We start from the raw sequence: 23,032 nt of genomic DNA on the forward strand, positions 1-23,032 counted from the left end.
ACACACACACACACACACACACACACACACACACACACACACACACACACACACACACACACACGCACGCGTTGCGCACACACACACACAGAAGAGAGAGAGGGAGAGGGAGAGGGAGAGACTCACTCACACACACACACACACACACACACACACACACACACACACACACACACACACACGCACGCGTTGCGCACACACACACAGAAGAGAGGGAGAGGGAGAGAGGCAGAGGAGAGAGGGAGGGGGCCTGAGGAGAGGAAGCCACACACAGGAGGATAGAAGAGAGGCAGCACACGGCTGCAGCCCTCAGACTCCCAGAGACGGACACAGGAGAGATAGAGAGCTCAGCTCTACTGACACACACAGAGTGAGAGAGAGAGAGAGAGAGAGAGAGAGAGAGACAGGAGAGCTCTTAGTCTCAGTTACACACACACAAAGTAACTTCAAACCAGCTTTGAAAAAAATCCAGAGAGAGAAGAAAAGAAAGAAAGAAAGATAGAAAGGAAAAAAAAGAAACAAAGAAGGAAAGAAAATCTGGATTATGTGACAACTTTTTTTTTCTTCAATCATTTTCTCGTTCTACCTTGTGTGGATTTCTTTGGATATTTTATGAGAAGCAGCTTTTTTTAGTGCTTCTCTTGCGTTTGTTTGTTTGCCTGTATTTTGTTCCTTTTTTATTTACTGAACAGTTTGGCATCTCTGGCCGTCCATCTCCCATCCTCCACCTCCTCCTCCACGGGACAGCGGCCAGCGGAGCTGCTGCACACACAGTCGATTAGGAAAACGTGTATGAATGTACTTGCACTGCGCCAACGGGGCTTGGATGTGAGAGCGTGAAGAGCTACGGCACATGTGTACGACTGTATATGTGTATGTCCTCAGTTTGAGAAGGAGAGCGTGTGTGTGGTTGCCTTGTGTGTGTGTGTGTGTGCGTGTGTGTAAACGTGTGCGTGCGCGTGTGTGTGTGTGTGTGAGTGAGTGTTAGGGGAGTGAAGAGCGGTTGACTTGGGAGGAGAAGGAGGAGGGCAGAGGTCTCTGAGGCGAGCCCCCGGTCGTTCCCATTGCGAGGTGATCTGAGTTATGGATGTTGACACATTCCTGTGGCACTGCTGAGGAATAAACAACAGTGGGAACTGTAGCGGGATCAGCCACAGCACTTGCAGGCTTTCACCAGTATCACCTCCAGCTGCATATCGCTCTCGCCTCCCCGATAGTGAAGACCCAGCGCTGTCACCGCCGCCAGGGCAGCTCATCAGCTCTAGCACGGGACAGACGCCCCGACCCCATCGTCAGCGCTGACTGCCCCGCCGTAGAGACCCCCCGCCAGGGCCCCCCGGCTCCGCAGCGATACCTGTGGCACCAGAGGCGGTGTCGTCGGCAGCAGCAGCAGCAGCACCTCGGAGGAAGACAGCCATTCTGCGCGTTCGGGCGCCTGCCGCGGTCCAGGCGAGGTGGTGGGTCTCCGGAGGGAGGAGGTGGAGGAGGTGGTGTCCTCGGCCGGTCAGGGGGGGCTTCTCCCGCTCTACACCCCTCTCCCTGCCCCCAGCTCAGCATGCCCCAGCCCCTGAGCCTCTCCACAGCGCTCTCAGCTCCACTACCATGTGTAGATGGACAGTGACACAAGGTGCACCGGTCGCCTGGTCCTCCTCCCGCCTCCGCCGCAGACCTCCCTCCTCGTTCCTCCTCTCCCTCACCTTCCTTCTCCTCCTGGTGCTGGTGCTCGGCCCGTCGCCTTCCTCCTCCTTGTCGTTGTCCCCCGCTTCTCCATTGTCGTCATCGTCATCATCGTCGTCATCTTCATCTGCGCTGCGTTCAGACTCCGAAAGAGACCACAATGCACCAGGAGGAGGCAACCCTCGCTTCCGCGTCCTGCGTTCCTCCTCGTCGGCATCGTCAGCATCATCATCATCATCATCACCTCCGCCACCACTGCCGGCGGTCTCCTCTGCGAGGTTGCCACGGGCAACCAACGTGTCGTCGCCATCGTCCCCGGCAACGGTCGTCGGGCGTCATGTGCGGAGCAGCTACAACCATCTCCAGGGAGATGTGCGTCGGAGGAAGCTCTTCTCCTTCCAGAAGTTCTTCCTGCGCATCGACAAGAAAGGAAAGGTCAACGGCACCAAGAGTGAAGACGACCCCTACAGTAAGTCCAGCTCCCTTTGCACCTCATCTCTTTGAAGGGTTTACGGTTCATACTGTGTGTCCCCATAGAACGCCTCTCAGGGAATCCTCTCAGCTCTTAACCATGTAAACCCTATATTCTTAGTAAAAATGGACATGAGTACTGTACTTGGGTGGCTTTTTTTTCTCGGTCTACACCAAATCTCTTCGCCAACTATAGCAAATCTACAAACTTGCGTTGTAGATCTGCTATTCTTGCGAATGTCCCCCCCCCCAGAATAAGCATGCTAAGCATGCTGGGGTTCAAGTGGGTAACCACTTTCAACCTGCATGCCATTCCTATTTTGGATAATGTGAATGTATTTCAGACTTTAACAAAAACATAAAAAATGGCAAATGAGGTTGCCTGCGATGTTTTGAAAACAGGGCTTTGTTAAACGGTGGTTTAATTGATTGTGATGGTCATTTAACCTCCCTTTGCCTGGGCGTGCCAACATCCAAGGGAACGGGTGGGTGGCAGGGTGGTATGGTGGTTAGATTGACCAGCCTGTAATTGGGAGCCCCACGTTTAGTCTCCAGTGCTGCCATTTTGTGCTGTCAAAATGTCACTGAGCAAACTTATTGAACCCATGAGTGTACTTACTCGCTCGGTGGAGGTTGCTCTCAATAAGAGCACAAACAATATTGGATACATTTGGAGTGCTCTTCCAAAAATACTTTTCACCTTTTCACGTTTGCTGAAGAAACAATAACGGCCAAAACGGCCTAAAAGTACACAGCCTAAAAAATTATTTCCAATGTCATCAGCATTCATGATGTTTCATCCAGGCCATCTTTTTTTATACACTGTAAAAAATACTCTCTAGTGTGCTGACAAATGAATGGTCTGTCTCCCATTTTGTTTCCCACTTTATTTGGTATGTTTTCTGTGGAGTGTAATAGTTTCCCTTGAGCCCTTTGTGGGGGCAGGCAGGTGAAGACAGTAGAACTGAACTGATAACTGGGCTGTAGGCGGTTTGTTCCCTGGCTTTCACCATGTGTAGATCGGCCTGCCTACACATGTATGTCATTTGTAGAAAGTCTGGGACTAGAGTGCTATTAAGGAGGAGGGTGAGCAAGGTGATGGAGAGGAGAGGAGATGTTTTAACAGAGATTGCACAGAGAACGTTGTGCTTCTTTTGGGAAAACATCAAGAATAAACACATCATCAAACCTGACAGATATACTGTGCTCAGTACAAGCTGCTATTTTATGTTAGGATTTACTTGGTGGTGCAATGTGTAAAGTCATGTTAAATTAAAGCTGCAATTCGTAACTTTTTTTAAGTTACTAAAACGTGTGTTCTTCTAACGCATCTGTATGGGAGAGTATGTTAATACAATATAACTAATACAGCTGCTTGGTTAGAGATGCCCTTCTATTGTGACATTTATATCCTGTGGTAGGGGAGGACCACTACTGGTTGATGAGAGGTATTGCATGAAATTCAAATGGAAATATTTCCCCATATGAACTCTCCGTATAGCTCAACAGTTGAGACGTTGCTGCTCAAATGGGGGGGCCGCGGTTGGAATCCAGGACATGAAAGGTATAGATTGCGAGACTCCGACGTCATTGCGACGTGTTGGCTGGATGTGAATGTTTTAATAGTCATTCATAGAAGAAAGGAAAGCTGTAGTCTACAGTATTTGTATTGCAGGTTTCGTGAAGCAACAAAACGTGCTCTGCTTTAAACCAGTGGTTCTCAAACATTTCCATACCAAGGACCCCCATATTTATATGGCCGCGGACCCCCAACTGAAAAGATTTTTTTGCCAGGATCCCACATGAGAATAAAAGAAAGAAGAAATTATTCAAAAATGTTCCACAAATGTGCGCTTTCTGTTTTAGAATAACCGAAGTATGCAATAGTGTTAAAGTGGTTTCCGATGCTGCATTATATTAACTGGTCTTGCCGGGGGGACCCCCCGGATCCCCCACAAGGACCACCGCTTTAGACAAACACGAGTGAGGCAAAGCACAAGAACGCTCTTGTCTCTTTCGTTTTACCACCGTCATGCATCTCACAGTCTTTAATGCCTGGCAGCCACCCAAAACAATCCACATGTCTCTTCTGGGGTCCAGTAAGCTGATGGTGGGTTAATGTACAGTAATGGAGGGGGAACAATAGTTATTAATGGGGGGAGACATAACTTTATAAATATGAAACAGAACGCAGTCTATTGAAACCTTAACAGTAAAATTGTCAATGTTAATTTGACTCTGGAACTAAGTGTACATAAACGTAACCACCAAATGTTACGAGTTGATTAATTAACACTGAGGATTTCACGGCGTTGGGTAATCGCATTTGGCTGGCAATATTTACGTGTATTTATAATTGCACTTGTTTGATGTTAACTTAATGGGATATAATTGCTCGGTGCTATTTGCCGGCTTTGGAACAGTTTATCCCGTGACCCGTTTGAGAGTCAAACAAAGTTAAAACATTTCCGCTCACTCAAATGCATCGCTGTTCTTGTATGTATCAGAATAACATCGTCATCAGCAACAACAACAGCAACAACAAAAACAAAAACAACCATAGCGTCACTGTCATGCAGAAACCTTGTATCTCCAAGTTTCAAATTCGAATGGTTTTTTTCTCTCCAGAAATTAAAGCCCCCCTGCCTCATCGTACTGTATAATTTTGTTGCACAAATCTAGTGAAAATGGCAGATCTACAAGCACACAACGTCTTGTGGTGTGTGTCCATACAGTATACTAAACATGCTCTTATTTGCCTACAATCAGGTGCATTTACTGTATGTTTTTACAAAGACAGCAACTATATTTTTCGTACACAAGTGAGGGTTTCGTACACAACTGAGGGTTTTGATGTGCAACCCATGTGTAACACGTGATCAGGGGTGTCACAAGGGTGGGGAGGGTGGGGGGGGAGTGGGACTGAGTTACTAGGGCCCAAGGTGGAGGGGCCTTCATTATTTTATATACTTTAGCTATTGAAAAATAGCAGATATGCAAGCTCCGAGTGCCGCGCAAGATCTGCTATTTTTGAAAAGTCGTGAAAACATATGCAAATCTTTGAATATATGTACTTTTTAAGCGAACATTTGTAACTCAAATTTTGCTTCTGGGTGGTCCCTGGAACCAAATATTTTGAGATGGGGGTCCGTGGCCAAATACATATAATTTTGGGATTCCTTCACATAAAAAAGTTTGAGCACCACTGACACAGAAAGATAGGTTTTTAAAAAAAAACTTTAGAAGAATTTGAAATATTCAAAGACTAAGATTTTCACAAATTTTCAAAAATAGCAGATCTACAAGACTGCTACTGCTATTTTTCAATGGTTAAAGCACAAAATGTGAGTGAATCCTTGTACCCAGGGCACAGAATTTGCGTGTGACACCCCTGCACGTGATCGCATTGTTTCATCACACAGCTGGGCCTACTTGTTATCCCTAAGATGCAGTTTTCCCACCATTATTTGATGTTTCACATTCACAGCACAGTTGATACCAAATTAAATAATTGATGACCATTTCATCGTTCTCTTTTCCCCTGCCAGGCGGTCTGGGGATTCAGGGCTGAGGGCTTCCAGATTACAAGCTCTTTCCTCTAACCTACACCGTTTAATCCACGGTGTTAATTTAACTCTGCACACAGAGAGTATGAAAGGGAACCAAATTGACCCTCTCACGGCCACGGTTCCATTTGCACTCTCTAATGCAGGATTGCATAATAGGCCATATTTTCAGATAGGGGTCCGTTTGCATATCAATTTGGGGGCCCTTGATGGGAAAATGGTCTCCAGTGGTGGAAAAAAGTACTCAGATTTTTTTTTACTTCAGTAAAAGTATCAATACTGGAGTTTAGAAATACTCTGTAAGTAAAAGTCTGGAATGAAAAAATGACTTGAGTAAATGTACAAAAGTATTGGCATCAATATATACTTTGAAAAAATGTTTGAAAATAGCAGATCTACAAGCTCGATGCGTTGTGAGCTTGTATGACCGGCTATTTTCAAATGGCTTATAGCTATAAAATAGGGCTAAAGTGGATTAATGTATGTTTTATAATATAGTTATTTATATATGTGCATAGTTACTAGCAACTAAAAGTATTGGAAATATAGGACATACTCAAGTAAAAGTACAAATTCCTCAATTAAGTACGGTACTTAAAGGGGAAGACCACCCATTTTCAATATTGAACTATGTCATTAATATACCTTAGAGGAGTTGTTCCCCCCCCTTCTGTGTTGCCTAGAACTGGAGGATTGATTTTGGGGTTTGTATTGTAAAGTACAACTTGATGACATCACACCGTTGGATCAAAGGTGAATTGATCCCAGTGCATGACGAAGGACAATTTCACGATATATAAAGATCTCCACGATGCGATTATTGTGAGCATGTTCTTTTTTTTTTATATCACGATAACGATTATCGTCCCATCCCTATACTTGCAGTATCCCTACGGCCCACCAGAGGTTGAGCGTCCCTGTTTGGGACGGGTGGGAGGGAAGCAACAACACGTGTCCCGGGGCTCGTAACGTCTTTATCGCTGTGTTCACCTACACACACACACACGCACGCGTCCCATGGATCTGGTGCCGTCCATAAAGTGGACTTTATCACTCATTCTCCTACAGTACGTACACGTGTCATGATGTGTATCAGCCTGTCCATCTCTGGGCTCGTACAAGACGCCCTCCTGCTGAAAGAGAACATGGGCAACAAACGCACGGATGCAGACACATGCACACACACACACACACACACACACACTTGTGAGCAAGGAGAGGCCAGTTTTGCACATGGCCTCCATATGGCAAAGCCCATTTTTATTAGGGCCTGTGTGTGTGTGTGTGTGTGTGTGTGTGTGTGTGTGTGTGTGTGTGTGTGTGTGTGTGTGTGTGTGTGTGTGTGTGTGTGTGTGTGTGTGTGTGTGTGTGTGTGTGTGTGTGTGTGTGTGTGTGTGTGTGCGCGTGCGTGCGTGCGCGCGCGTGTTTCATTCAGACACCAAGGCTCTGCCAGACATGGCTGAAGGAATTTCAATTAGCGTCTCTTTCCCCCTCCCCTTGCCTGCAGCCCTCGCTAACACACACACACACACACACACACGCACACATGCACGCTCACGCACTCACACCCTCACACGCCTCACGCACTCATGCAACACATCGCCAACTATAAAAGGTCATGGCTTTAAAGAGATTGTCCAACAGATAAACAGTCCATTCTGTTGTGGTGTACTGAGATCTGACATGCATCTGCATTCATCTGAGAGCCCTCTGAAATATGAAGTTGTGTGTGAGGATGCCAGGGCTTTGCAGGTCATATTTCCTCTCTCTCTCTCTCTCTCTCGCCGTTTCTGACAATCGTTGTTGCAACTGAAAGTGGTTGCATGCGTCTGTCCGTTTGTTTCATAAATATTTAACCGATGAAATGTATTAACGGGCGCCTGTGACAAAGGTTTTTCAATTTCCTGAAAAGAAACTGTTATGGACACACAAGGTTATACCCGACAGCGACTATACAGTATATCGTCGTTATCGGGTGGAAACCTCGTATCTCCAAGTTTCAAATCTGTATGTTTTTTCGCAAAGTAAAGCCCTGCTTCATTGTACAAGGCCGTCACACAAAAGTAGTGAAAACAGCCGATCTACAAGCACACAACGCCAAATCATTTTTAAAATGATAAATGCAAAACGAACGGTTTTGGACTTACAAGGTTTTCACCCGACAACGACGATATATACCCTACCAGTCAAAAGTTTGGACACAGCTTCTTCTCACACACATTAAATGAGAGCTGTGTCCAAACGTTTGACTGGTAGGGTATATATACTTTCTTCCAGAAAGTGCAGATGTTCAACATATTTCAGACGCAACATAGCCAGAATTTTGAGCGATTGATATCGGTTGATAAAGGGGAGAGAGTTGTCTGTCTGCGTAAGCCTTAACCACTTATGTCTATACATACGTCATTGTACGACAAAAATAGCAGATCTACAAGCTTGTAAAGGTGCTATTTTTGGGGAAATGTATATAATGACTGTGTGTGTGTGTGTGTGTGTGTGTGTGTGTGTGTGTGTGTGTGTGTGTGTGTGTGTGTGTGTGTGTGTGTGTGTGTGTGTGTGTGTGTGTGTGTGTGTGTGTGTGTGTGTGTGTGTGAGAGCATGCGCGCGCCTGCAGGGCAATCATAGAAATGAGTTTGCTTATGTTAACACTAATCTGTCACGTCACATTAGTCAGGCTCTGCGGTAAAATGACCAGAGGTTAAACAAGTCCTTTCCTAAAACAACACGGTCAGATTCCAGCCCTTCAACCAAAGGACATGTTACGTTAACGTATCATATTAGTTGTATTTTATTAGATCTTACACTATAATCATGAGGATACTTAATTTTCCGGAGACTTCTGAGCATGTGTGAGAAACACACGCACGCACGCACGCACGCACGCACGCACGCGCGCACACACACACACACACACACACACACACACACACACACACACACACACACACACACACACACACACAGAAAGATAGAGAGGGTCCCAAGAGTTACTACAGGGGGGCCTCCAAATCTTTGTGTGATAGAAACCTTTTTCTCCTTTTTTATATTAACCACTTGAACCCGATTGTCCATATTCTGAAAACCTTTGCCAAAAATAGCAGATCTACAAGCTCTACAAGCAGCGCGAGGCGTTGTGAGCTTGTAGATCGGCTATATTTCTGCAAAAGTGTTTGGTGTAGAGGGGAAAAAAGAGCACACTAAGTACAGAGTGAAAGGTCAAGTTTATTAAGTATAGACGGTTCAAGTGGTTAAATATCTGAAAACACACATTGACATGAATCCAAAATACACTGATGATTGTGCGGTCAAACGATTAAACTATATATATGGAATCTATGAAAAGCTTGTGGGGGTCCCTGCTTCATTTCTCTCTCAACCAAAGGGTCCTTTTTTAACTTTGTCTTTATTTTAGATTGCACCAATTAAACAAAAATGATAAGACACTCCAAATCAACTAAGGGGTCCTTGGCCTGAAAACACTGAAGACCCCTGATCTAGAGTGAGAGAGAGAGAGAGAGAGGCTGCATGCATGTTGGTGAACACATTCATCAGCTTCCAGTATGCTCTGTTTGTTTCAGCTCATGTCGGTTTCTTTTTTCCCGTCTATCTACCATCCACCCCCTCTTCTCCCTGGAGTATTGTCCTCTTCAATAGCTCACATACAGTGGGTGAAACCCTACCCGGGTCCCAAATGTGTTGCTCCCTTTCACAATCCATCTGCTGCGAGTTGCGCTAAGAGTCTCTGGACTTTAGAAATATGGCCCGAATTCCGACGACAGCTGAACTCTTGTCGGATGTGTCAGATGTGTCAAATTGCAACTATAACAACAAAATAAAGCCAACCCGTCCCCACACCACACACACACACGCGCACACACGCTCACGCACGCACGCACACACACACACACACACACACACACACACACACACACACACCGCAAAAAAAAAGAATCACCATTAGAAATCGCTCTTGACCGTTCCGTACACTGCAAAGATCCTGCATAAATGTTTACAGAATACTGTCACTGTTGTTGTGCTGGACTCGCTATGAATGTTACAGTTCATTAGTTCTAGCCCTTGCACCCCTATCCTGGGAATGCCATAACAGGTGAACATTTGACAAAAATAGAAGATCTACGGTACAAGCAAGGTAATAATGCATCGTGTGAGCTTGTAGATCGTTCGTCTACTCTGGCTACAGTGGGCTCAAGGTGGTTGGAACTTGGCACTCATCGGTATCAGATATTAGCTCTGGACACACACACTCACTGTCACTGCACTAACGACACCTACAGGTCGACTGGGCAGTGGTGGAAAGTAACGTGCACTCAAGCATTGTACTCATATTGTACTTTGCGCCGCGTTGGGGGTTGTGGATCTGCTACTTTGGATGCGTTTGTGTGACGCTGTGGTATGATCAAGTAATCATGTCAGACGTTAATTTACCTAAACAACACAAATAGTGATAATATGGAGATGCCCATATTGCCCAACAGCAACGGTATCTTTCGTAGTTAAAGAGTGCAACTGCCCTCCTAAAGACCATTGACACAGTGAGTGACTGTGAATACAAACCTAAACATCGAGAGATTTGCCGTCTGTGTCACACGCCTGACATCATTTATTTGGCTAATACTGTGGGACCCCAACCTTTTAGATGCAGTTGGCAGTGACTTGTTTGCCTCCAAATCAGTGTCATTATGACAGATTTGATTGAGGAGATGGAAAAGGAGAGAGGCCCACACACCCAGCCTTTCTAATCATGTTGTCAAAGATCAGGGTAGTACATCACATGGAGGTCAGGGTCATAGAGTGTGTGTGTGTGTGTGTGTGTGTGTGTGTGTGTGTGTGTGTGTGTGTGTGTGTGTGTGTGTGTGTGTGTGTGTGTGTGTGTGTGTGTGTGTGTGTGTGTGTGTGTGTGTGTGTGTGTGTGTGTGTGTGTGTGTGTGTGTGTGTGTGTGCGTGTGTGTGCACATGTGTGCACGTGTGTTTGCGTGACTCTGTTGCATGCCGAAAATAGCAGATCTACAAGCTCACAACACGTCACGCTGTAAGGCTTAGTGAGCTTTTAGATCTGCTATTTCTGGCAAGTGACACTAGCGCGCAACTAAGTATAAACCAAGCCTTTGTGTGCATGCGCGAGCGTGTGTGTGTGGAGTGTTTAAGTATGCGCGTGTACCCACAAATAAGATTAGGCCAATGGCCATCGACAGTATTTATCCTCTCACTTCATAAGGCTCCATTCAAGGCTGAGCACTCATAGAATTAAAACCCCCAAATTCTGCGCGGCATTATGTGATTAGCATTGATAATGCTGCCAACCTAAGGCTACAGAACCGTCCTTGTTTTCTATCCTGCGTATGGCATGGACTGTCATATCTTGTTTGCAAACAAACGAATAAAACAAAAGACACAAATAGACATGTGTTTGCAGTTTGCCTGTACTCTTGTGTTTTATGTGGCTCAATTAGGACGGGCTTGTGCCAGCTTCACTAAAATTTGGATTGTGATTCTTTCTGCGGCCCAAAATCCGCCGCGCTCATTTGTTCATGTTGATAAACACTGTGTGAATATTTCACTGCACTCGACTGTCGACTCCTCTCCCACGTCAATAAAACAAACGAAAAGCCCTCGCTCAGAGTCCGAAGTCCGAAGTGTATTCATTAATAAAAGAAAATATTCAATCAGTTTTTAACGCATTTTGAATAAAATGTAACTGGGTTTGTTTGAAAAAACAACCGCAGCCTCAAGAGTTTCTTTAATAAAAAAATCTCTTCCTTTTTTTCGTACAAGGGCTTGTAAAGTGTACATTTTATTCTATATTTACCTTCAGGAGTGAGGAAGGTGCAGTAAATACAGCCAGGAAGCTTTGTTTATACATTTTTGGTTTTCCTCTTGCCATGCCAAAGTTGGGATGGGATGGGAGTGGAGATGGGGTGAGCTGAGCTGGCACTCCAGGGAACAATTTTACATTAGATATGGTAGAGCTTTCACTTCCTGAAATCTCTGCCATTCCCCCTCGATCTGCAAGTCTGATTCGTACTTTAATCGTACTGCTTTGCATAATTTAGGCGTTGGGACCCCCAGGTGGGTCCCCAAATTATTTTGGGGCCAGGGTTCCCCAGATGATTAACTGAATGTGCAACATTGTTTTCTCTCTCAAAAGTAAACAAACCAGCATAATATAGAGGATATCTGCACATTTCTAAAGTGACAATTTAAGGACTTTTTAATACCTCTAAAATTACAAATTAAACATTAGGCAAATTGTCAAATATTAGAGGCAGAAATTGTGAAAATATATCGGCTATTTTCACAATAGAACCGTGTTATACACAATAGAACCGTGTTATACAAAATGTAATGCTTCAACTCTTCATGCTCGTCAGGGTTTGGGGGTCCCCGGTTAAAATATGATTATTTTGGGGTCACAGCCTGAAAAGGTTGAGAACCACTGACTTAGGCATCCCACTTCCCTTTTCTCTGGTCCTCTCTCGCTCCTTCTCTCTCTCTCTCCCTCCCTCGCGCCCTCTTGATCTCCATGCTCTCTCGCCCTGTCCTACTCTCTGCTTGACAAGCCTATTAAGAGTTCTCATGGGAAAAGGTAACAGCATGCGCCATAAAAAGAGAGTTATGAGGAGGCACATGGATGCTGCAGAGGTTAGTGTCAGCGTTGCTTTTCATTCTATGTAACCCTGACATCTTCATAGACTTTCTTCTCCGCCGGTCGTAAATAAACCTGTGTGTGCATAATGCCACCACTGCTCAGGGCTGTTTAAAATCTACCTAAGATAATAACCATAATATTTGCCGCAGACCATTATGAAAATCAACATGAGTTAAATATACTTCAAGCACCAAAAGTAAAAGTACAAAATGTTGGAAAACAGCTTACCATGTGATTTCAAATAGCCTAGGTATAAAATAGTGTTAAAGTGATTAAAGTATGTTTTATAATACTATAATGTATATGTGCAAAGTAACTAGTAACTAAAGTTTTCAAATAATTATAGTGGAGTAAAGTAAAAGTATCAGAAATTGGAAATACTCAAATAAACTACAAATACCTCAAAATCTTACTTAAGTACAGTACTAAGTAAATGCACTTATAGTTGCTACTTTACACCACTGTCTGCCTTTGCGATGTAATCTTTCTTCCAGGTCCACTGGTATTACTGGTGTGTTAGTGGTAGACGTCCTGTTCCCATGGGTGTTTTGATTGACTGGAAAGAAAAAATATACTGTATAGATAAACTTTTTGGGCTCTGGGGGCCCAAAAATGTGTAAGAAACAGCAACTTGGTTTGGTTCTTCTACGTTCCTAGTCCACTTCCTCCCGAGTGCTTCTGTGTTTATTCCCAACACAACAACACTGTTGTTGTTATAGTGTTTAGGGCAATGGTGCTGAGAGACTACGCTCACCCTGATACTGAAGCTCACATAACATATTACAAGCTATTCGATTATACACCTTTCATGAAGGACCACAATGCAAAGTTCAAACAACTTTCATGAAGGACCACAATGCAAAGTTCAAACAACACTGAAACATGTTCAAACAGTTACAGTAAATAATAGCAGACATAATTTGCTGCCTTTACATCATCTGTAATACCACCAATATCCTGTAGAAACATATGGATCATCATATGGATTTAACAAGTCCCTTATTTGTCCAACATGTTTTGGTCGAATGTGTTTTCAAATGGCAAATCAGAACGCAATTATATAAAATATTGCGGAGAAACAAAGTAAACGCAGCACATTGGACCAATCTTATAATCCCACACAGATTTTCACATAAATTTCACTAATGAATCCCTGTTAAGTGAAAGATTCAGTCCAGGATCACACTCGATTTGAGTTTGAGAAATGAACACCTCATTACAATGGTTTGGCTCTGAACCATTCATTCCCCAAGACTGTGCTGGGGGATATTATAAATAATACTGTCGGGTGGGAACCTCATATATGTCAGGAACTGTTACTTCTCAGGATTCCAATTAAAAAAGTGTTGTGATGCGACGCGTTTTGAGCATGTAGATCCGCTATGTTGTTTGGGCGACAGTAGTATAATAATAATAATAATAATAATAATACATTTTATTTATAAGGCGCCTTTCAAGGCACTCAAGGTCGCCGTACAACAATATAAAAACAGCAGTTAATACAAAGGACAAAACACAAAATCACAACTAGATCAAATTGCAGCAGAGCACAACAATATAAAACAGCAGTTAATATAGAGGACAAATCACAAAATCACAATAAAAACAGAACAATTAGCTGCAGAGCAACAAAGAGGTCAGGCATATGCCTGCCTAAAGAAGTGAGTTTTGAGGTGGGTTTTAAACGTGGGGAGTAATTCACAGTTTCTGATGTCGGGGGGTAGGGAGTTCCAGAGGTGAGGGGCAGTATGATCAAGTAGGGCAATAATTTACGTGAAAGAAAACAAAAAGTTAAAATATGGAGAAACAATATCATACCTGATTGTATTATGGATACCATTACATTTGTAGCTTCGTAAGATCTGATACTCACTGGTGTGGGCCTTATATTTAGGAATTGGGGTTGAGTGCGGCCTGGCCTATAGAATGTTTGGTTTTTGTTGTGAAATTATAAATCAAGTTGATCTTCTTGACATCTGAAATGTATTTAGTTCATTAAATGTCTGAAAGAATGTGCCAATTGGTTGTTCATTGTCTTTTGATTTAAGTTTGGATTTAAGCTTAACCTTTGAACGTGGCACTTTCAGCTCACACATGGTATATATACACCATATCGTCGTTGTCGGGTGGAAACCTCGTATCTCAAAGATTCAAATTTGTATGTTTCTTTCGCAAAGTAAACCCTACTTCATCATACAAGGCCGTCGCACAAAAGTATTGAAAACAGGCGATCTACAAGCACACAACGCCTCGCGGTGCGAGGCGTTGTGTGCTTGTAGATCGGCTGTTTTCACTAGTTTTAATCCTTTTTAAAATGTTAAATGCAAAACGAACGGTTTTGGACATACAGGGTTTTCACCCGACAACGACGATATCATTTCAGCGTATCAATCTGACCACGTAATATCAGCTGTAATAAAACCACTCCTCACTTCTGCTCCCCAAACACGCCCCTCTTTAGCACTGTTCAGAGGTCACTCGCGTATGCGTGCATGCATGCACACACAGAAGTGTAGTAGAGGTCCGGAGGTCCAGATGTATGAGTAACCTTTGACACCATTACTCAGAGTACAGGGTCATCTACGGAGCGTGTGTGTTTGTGTGGGTGCATGCATGGCTGCACGCGTGCGTGCGTGCGTGCGTACGTACGTGCGTGCGTGTGTGTGCGTGTGCCAGAGAGAGAGCGCAACAGAGAGATGAGCACGGTTTGAGTGTTGATTTTGTCAACTAAAACTATGACGAAAAATGATTGTCGACTGCGTTTTTTTCACTGACAAAAACTAAAAAACGAAATAAAATCTGAGCTGTGATGACTAAATATATTGACAATTTCGTCAACAAAATAAAAACTAGACTAAAACGTTAGGGAGGGACTAGTGGAGAAGAGAGTCATTTTATGTTTGGTTGCTCTCAGGTGTTGCGCGCTGAAAATAGCTGCGACGCATTGTGAGCTTGTAGATCTGCTATTTTCAGCACGCAACCAAGTGTAAAATCAGTCATTACGATGCCATCAAGGCCTGCCAAAATACATTTCAGTTGACAAAATCAACTGTAGATTTTGTCACCTAAAACATAATGATATTTAGTCGACTAAGATTAGACTAAAACTAAAACTTTTCAGGTGACTAAATTATGACTAAAACTAAAAGACATTTTATTCAAAAGACTATGACTAAAACTAAATCAAAATTTGCTGTCAAAAACAACACTGGTGTGTGCGTGCCAGAGAGATGAGCACGGTTCGAGTGGGTGAACTTATCTGGACAATCATATCCGCCCCACAAATAAAAACCACAAATAAAAGAGAACATTCCCATTTCCTCACACACAGATAATTCATTCATACAGTCATGGTTAGACTGTAGTTTTTCATCTTTTTTCAAAGATGAAGAGCTTTTGACCAGACTCACTGGGGAGTGGAGCTGGGAGGACTGTGTCATCTCCCTTTTCAATCATTATTTACATATTTCTTGTCGTCATTGCCTGATACCCTTCCATCTGTTTAACTCTCTTTTCTATTAACTTGTCGGCTACAACATGCGTGAAATAAGGCCCAGATTTCGTCTGGAAGCCACAGGCAGCGACGCTGCTACAGCCTCATTTATACATTGGCGTACGAAGGTATCACTTGCCCGGAGATAGCCAATTTACAAGCTCATAACGCGTTGCCTCGCAAATGCTCTGGGTGCTTGTAAGTCTGCTATCTTTGGCAGACCGCTAAACAAAAAGTCTCAAGAGTAGAAAAATCTCTTCTCTGTAAGAGAAATCTCTTCTGTCACGTCGCGTCGTTTCAACTCTCGGGGGAGAGAGTGGCTTCAGACATCAAGAGACCCATTACTATCCGCAGGAATCTTAAGTTGGGGCTTATTTGTTTTGACAAAGCGTCTTTCTCATTGTTTATATTATGTGACAGATTCTCGCCGAGCATACAGTACACCGGACACACTCGCCAGACAGAGAAATTCAAAAAAAAAAAACATGACAAACAAACAGAGGAAGAACTGAAGAGAAAGGGGAAAAAGAAAGACAGAGAAGAGAGCAATAAAGCCCTTTGAATTGAATTGAGAGAGAGAAGTAACTAAATGAGTTAAATGAATGTTGAGGATTTTATGTATAATTATTTTAGTCTGAGCCGATCCATTGCTGCAAAATGTGTTTTTCTAGATGCAATAATGCTGGTCCAGTATTGGTCCGGTATTGGCCCTGGTATTGGCCCAACCGGAATTGGCCCGGTATTGGCCTGGTATTGGCCCGGTATTGGCCCGGTATTGGCCTGGTATTGGCCCGGTATTGGCCTGGTATTGTCCTGGTATTGGCCTGGTATTGGCCTGGTATTGGCCCGGTATTGGCCCGGTATTGGCCTGGTATTGGCCTGGTATTGGCCTGGTATTGGCCCGGTATTGGCCCGGTATTGGCCCGGTATTGGCCTGGTATTGGCCCGGTATTGGCCTGGGTGCTGGTGCAGTGTGGGAACATGCAGGATTTGTGGCCGGTAAAGCAGTGGGAGGTGGGGTGTAGCATCTGTGATGGATAAGATCCAGGGCTGCTGCCCCAGCCACCAGTTGCCTCAGGAAAAGCCCCCCTCCTAACACACACACACACACACACACACACACACACACACACACACACACACACACACACACACACACACACACACGTGCGCGCACGCGCGCACACTGCCATATATGTATACCCATTCTCCTGTATGCGTGCATGCCCCGACGCACACAGGAACAGATGAAAGTGTGTGTTTGTGTTTGTGCGTGCGTGCGTGTGTGTGTGTGTGTGTGTGTGTGTGTGTGTGTGTGTGCGTGCGTGCGCAGATGCGTGCACGCCTGTGTATGTGTGTGTGAGGGCCTTAATGGAGCCATCAAAGGTAAAACTGGGAGCCCAGGGTTGAGTCGACAGGGAAGCATCTGGAGAGCCTAGCCGTTTGAACAGAACAGGCAGGAATGCCGGCTAATTAGACTCAGTCTGTGTGTGTGTGTGTGTGTGTGTGTGTGCGTGCGTGCATGTGGGTGTGTGTACACGTGTGATGCATGAGTCTACATGTACTGTACTGTATGTAGAGTGCATAATATCTGCGGTGCAAAGTGACATGGTGGTTTCCATAACTAAAAAAGGTTGAATGCCAACAACGAAAACCACAACAATTAGACAGCACTGCGTTGGCAACTGTAATGTAAATGGGGGGAAAAAATGCGGGAAAACGCAGACTGCTGTCACATGTAGGGCCTCTCCTCGGAAAGCAAATTTTTGCCCCTCAGTCGTTGCCCTGTGAAATGTTTTGACAGAAGCTGGCAGTCGTCGTGTTACAAAGTCAACTGCGTTACAGGAATCACAATAACTCAGACGGCATTTTTTCTTTGATCTAACCACCATTAACATCACTGTGAATTTGCTTCAGTTGTTGTTTTTTTGTTTTTTTAACTCTAAATGAGAGTTACATAATGTTCTGCGGTACTAGTGGTGGTGTTGGTGTTAACCACTTAAACCCTATATCGTCACTGTCGGGCAGAAACCTTGTATCTCCCAAGTTTCAAATTGGTACATTGTTTTCGTAAAGTACAAGACTGTTGTGCAGAACTAGTGAAAATAGCAGATCTCTTCACAATTTTAAATCATTTTTTAAAATGATAAATACAAAACTAACGGTTTTGGACATACAAGGTTTCCACCCGCCAACAACGATATGCTTTGCTGAACACAGTCCCCCAGGGCTCCATGCTAGGACCGCTCCTGTTTTCCCTCGACACCACTCTTTCTCTTCGGGACCCATTTTTTTTCCACTATTAAATAGTGCTTAAAATGCTTCGATTTGTTTCTAAGTTTGCATCCCAGCTACTGTATAGGAGACACCACATTTATCTTTTGGGTCTCGAGCTCAAAAGTTTGGGAACCCACACTCTACGCCAACTGTCTTAAGTGAAAGTAGCCCATCTCCAACAAGCTCACACCTCACTGCATCGCGTTGCGCACCAAACACAACCAACTACAAGACGTGAGCTTGTAGATCGGTTGTCTTTGGCACGCTGGCAATCTTTATTACTTTGTTGCACGACTGTTTAACAGTAAAATGATCTACAGCCCATGCGGACCGGAATGAAGTCTGTGGCAGAGGAAATGTAATGCTATCTGTTGGCTGGGTACAGGCAGACCTCTGGTATTTTAAACATGGGCTTTACACTCAGGTGATCCTATTTGTTTTGTTTTCAGAATAATCTGGACTTGCTTTTCTTTGTGTACCTCGGCCAGATTTCAAATCACACACAGCTTGAACAGTGCGGTTTTGGCCCACTCTGCCCAGGGAGAGAGAGAGAGAGAGAGAGAGAGAGAGAGAGAGAGAGAGAGAGAGAGAGAGAGAGAGGGAGGGAGAGTGAGAGAAGGAGAGGGAGAGGGGGGAGGAGAGAGGGGAGAGAGAGATAGAGAGAGATCCTGTCAGGAAAGGAAATAAAACCATTATGTACTGTAGGCAAGAATAAGCTAAATAGATCAGTGAGCATAGGTCACAACTCCTCCTACTGACAGTGATGTAAAGTATCCTAGTGCATTTACTCAAGTACTTAAGTAACATTTTGAGGTATTTGTACTTTACTTGAGTATTTCCAATTTCCAATATACTTTTACTTCTACTCCACTACATCTCCGGATCCAAATATTATACTTTTACTCCTCTATACGCTTGCGACCACCAACCCCATGTCGGTTTTACGAAAATGTGATATTGTGGAGTTCCATGGGCAAAAGAATGTGATGAAATACCGTGAAATAGGTTTTGAAAACAAAAAAACTTATTTTTTTCTTTTCTACCCAAGAATTTTTACTCTACGTATAAAAATGTTTGGTCGTACTGAAATGAGAAACAGACTGGTGTTGTTTCGGCTCTGGTCAGAACCACTGGCCAGAGATGACTTTGATGTGAGCAGTTAGTGTAGGATGATACTGTTTTCAGCCACATGAGTGCAAACCAGTACCTCGGCAGTACCGCACAGTAGGGATGGGACGATATGAACATTTCAAATCACGATTATTGCGATCAAAGAAATCACGATTTACGATATTATCGCGATTATCAAAATATACCCAACATCCATTATCCTGGGGCGGAACATTTGCCAAAAAGTAGCAGATCTACAAACTCACAACGCGTCGCGTTAGATCGGCAATTTTTTGGCAAAGAGATTTGATAGAGAGTGGGGAAAAAAGACTGTATCAAGTAAGTATATTATAAGTACGTTTTACCAATAGAGGGTTTAAATATGCAGCTCGACACATAAAAGGTGAATTGATCCCTGCGCATGGTGGATGATTTCACGATAACTTAAATCTCCTCGATACGATTATCGTCTGAGTTTTTATCACGATAAACGATAATATCGCTTATCGTCCCATCCCTAACCGCACATGCACAAGTTCTTTTCCAGGCCCAATATGAGCTTCTTTTCTTGTTCTGTCACATCTGTGCTTATAGGAATGGAAAGAAAATCTAAGAAACAACCTGCTCAAGAAATAATATTGGAAAGTAAACAGCTGGGGTTTTGCAACGATGAAAACCTGTTAGTTTCAAATAATTCATTTTCATGGCACAACCCTGTAAGAGACACACAGTCTCGGAGAGGGGCCTGTGTGTGTGTGTGTGTGTGTGTGTGTGTGTGTGTGTGTGTGTGTGTGTGTGTGTGTGTGCGTGTGTGCGTGTGCGCGTGTACCTAGGGCTAAACTCGCAAACCACTGGACCGATCACACCAAATCTCTTGTGCACACTGCCAGTATGCCAAAGAAGTAGCTCCACAAATGTTTTTCACATACTGTACGTTTTATGTGTTTTGAAATATTTAACTTACATTTTTAATGGCAGTGAAAGGAGCTCAGATTGGGTGGAATTGGGCACCATATTGTCATATAGACACTTGATATATGACTTATGTCATAGCCTGTCAGATCAAATGTTTTGTTAGTTTATAAAATGCATATTTCAAGCATCTTGTTTATCCTATGAGGTTGCTACAGTCGCATTTTTCATTTCTGAATGTTTTGTCTTCTCCATTGGTATACATTTCTTCCTGCCAGTCAGTCATTGCCAGTTACATAGACGTACTGTAGATTCTCGTGATACATTTTCGGGCACTTTGTTGCCATACTTTAAAAGAGAAACATGATCTTTGTGCTTAGACCTCAACTAATGCAAATTAAACATGATATGCTAAAAACGCAGACGAGGTCCCTTTTTGCAAAGGCAGGGGAAAAACTAAAAGTATTTTCTTGGACATGACTTTTTTATTTAACATCGAAATGTTTGGGGGGAAAATGTATGAATATACACAGGAAAGGGGGGTTAATCTTTCCCCCCCAAAAAACGTAATAATGTGAGCACCAGGGACGTGCTGGGCCCCTGATTCAGCCCGGGAAAAAGAGTTGGAGAGGCCCTCATTGCGCGCTATAGAGAGAGATCTCTCTCTATAGCCAATTACATGAGTTATATTTTGTCGTTGTCGGGTGGAAACCTTGTATGTCCAAAACCGTTTGTTTTGTATTTATCATTTAAAGCTACTAGAAGCTGGGCCGCCCTTCGGGCGGCCCAGCGTCTAGTCGGCGACCTTATTATACCTGTTTTCATAGGACCCGTTTTGACCATCTGTCTGCCTGTGTCCATTTATGCCCATATATGGAGATATCTGTATCTGTCTGTCTGTCTGTCGGCGTCCATTTTATGTCCATATATGGAGATCACTGCAGTTATAGTTCTGGGTCCATTTTATGCCCATATATGGAGATATCTGTCTATCTGCGTCCATTTTATGCCCATATATGGAGTATCTGTCTGTGCCTCCAACTGTGTTGCAGACACAGTGCCGGTTCCCCCTTTAATGCAAACCTCATTATACCTGTTGTCATAGGACCCGTTTTGAACATCTGTTTGCCTGTGTCCATTTATGCCCATATATGGAGATATCTGTATCTGTCTGTCTGCGTCCATTTTATGCCCATATATGGAGATCTTTGACCATCTGTTTGCCTCTGTCCATTTATGTCCATATATGGAGATATCTGTATCTGTCTGTCTGCAATCCATTTTATGCCCATATATGGGGGCATTCATTTTATGCCCATATATGGAGAACGCGCGTGCCCGTGGGACGAACGGTTCTCGAGATACGCGGATTACATACATACATACACACTCACAGAGATTTTTTGTTGACTCATGTGGCGTACGTGATGTCAGAGCCTTTTATGAAGTGATGTCACAATGAGTCAGAGCTTTCGCCGATTTCCTCCGGAACAGCCTGATGTCAACAATCAACCCCGCATAAGGAGATTCCGAACGTTTCGCGCCGGTTCGGGAAAACCGCGCGTCGGGTCGGGTCGAGACCCGGCACTGCACTCCGTGCCGCGGCGGGGAACGCGCGTGCCGAATCTGAAGCCGGTGGGACGAACGGTTCTCGAGATACGCGGATTACAGACACACAGACAGACAGACAGACAGACAGACAGACACACACGCAGAGACTTCTCGCATTTATAGATAGATACTGTGTAAGTTGCTCAACTAGTGGTCAGTAGCGTCCGCGTCTTTCGGCCGTTTTTCGCCGCGGACCGGGCCTCACACCCCCGCGTCACCCCCGCGTCTGCCTCCACCTCGCCGAGATCTATCTTTAGAGGGGTCCCTGGTTCCTGTGCGTTCAGGCATTCCGGAGAAACGGAGTGTTTCACCCGAGTATAGATAGAGACACACGGGCGCCTACAAATATGGCCGCCCTATTGTGATAGCTAGCGACCCCACTTCAAGATGCGCTGTGATTGGCCGGCAGTGTATAACCCTCGCTGTGATTGGCCGATAGTGTATGATGACGTAGTTTTTGCGCGAAAACCGGACCCCGGTCAGGATCATAGAAAACATATAAAGAGAAGGCTTCAGAAGCTGAAAATAACGGAGTGGGTGTTCTAAAACTTTAGCGATTTAAGAGTTAGAACAATTTTAAGATTTGTTTTATAAAAAAAGTTACATGGTACAACTTTAAAAATGATTTAAACTAGTGAAAACAGCCGATCTACAAGCACACAACGCCTCGCACTGTGCTTGTAGATCTGCTGTTTTCACTACTTTTGTGCAACGGCCTTGTATGATGAAGCAGGGCTTTGCTTTGCGGAAAAAAAAAAATACAAATTTGAAACTTGGAGATACAAGGTTTCTTCCCGACAGTGAAGATTTACTTTGTTGGCCGCCCAGCCCCCAAAATGGAACGAAGGCCGACATTTTATTTGTATGAACCGGCCATTCGGGAGTTGTCCCGCTTTTCCCAATGGCCAGCACGTCCCTGGACTGAGCACTGGAATCGTATGAAAGAACCAAGTCATCATATAAACCTCTCACTGGGCGAGGGGTGTTCCCGACACTGTTAACAAGTGAAGTTATTTCACAATACACACACACACACGCCGGCTGCGGACCCCAGCACTCACTCACTGCGCGTCGTAGAGTGCTGATGAGGTCACCATGTGAGAGCAGCCGCAGTATAATCTTCAAAAAGCCCTTGGATAAACAGTGGAAACATTTTCACAACCTCCCCTAACCTTTAGGTTCAGCCTGGAGTCTCCCTGGCCGTGTTCCTGGAGACGGGGGGCAACCAGGGTACAGGGGACGGGGTCA

General features: G+C 44.1%; 1 protein-coding gene across 1 annotated transcript in view; it reads left to right on the plus strand.

Annotated features, from left to right (window-relative positions):
• Positions 1 to 1,602: 1,602 nt before the first annotated feature.
• fgf10a (fibroblast growth factor 10a) overlaps positions 1,603 to 23,032 on the plus strand; it is a gene marked incomplete at both ends in the record, with an annotated part of 44,592 nt that continues 23,162 nt past the window's right edge. Inside the window, one exon of the mRNA XM_080742965.1 lies at positions 1,603 to 2,146. Within this exon, the coding sequence (XP_080599091.1) occupies positions 1,603 to 2,146 (544 nt within the window). The remainder of the gene's footprint in view (positions 2,147 to 23,032) is intronic.

The sequence above is a fragment of the Nannobrachium achirus genome (genome assembly GCF_963921795.1).
Source record: "Nannobrachium achirus genome assembly, chromosome: 15".
Taxonomy (NCBI): Eukaryota; Metazoa; Chordata; class Actinopteri; order Myctophiformes; family Myctophidae; genus Nannobrachium; species Nannobrachium achirus.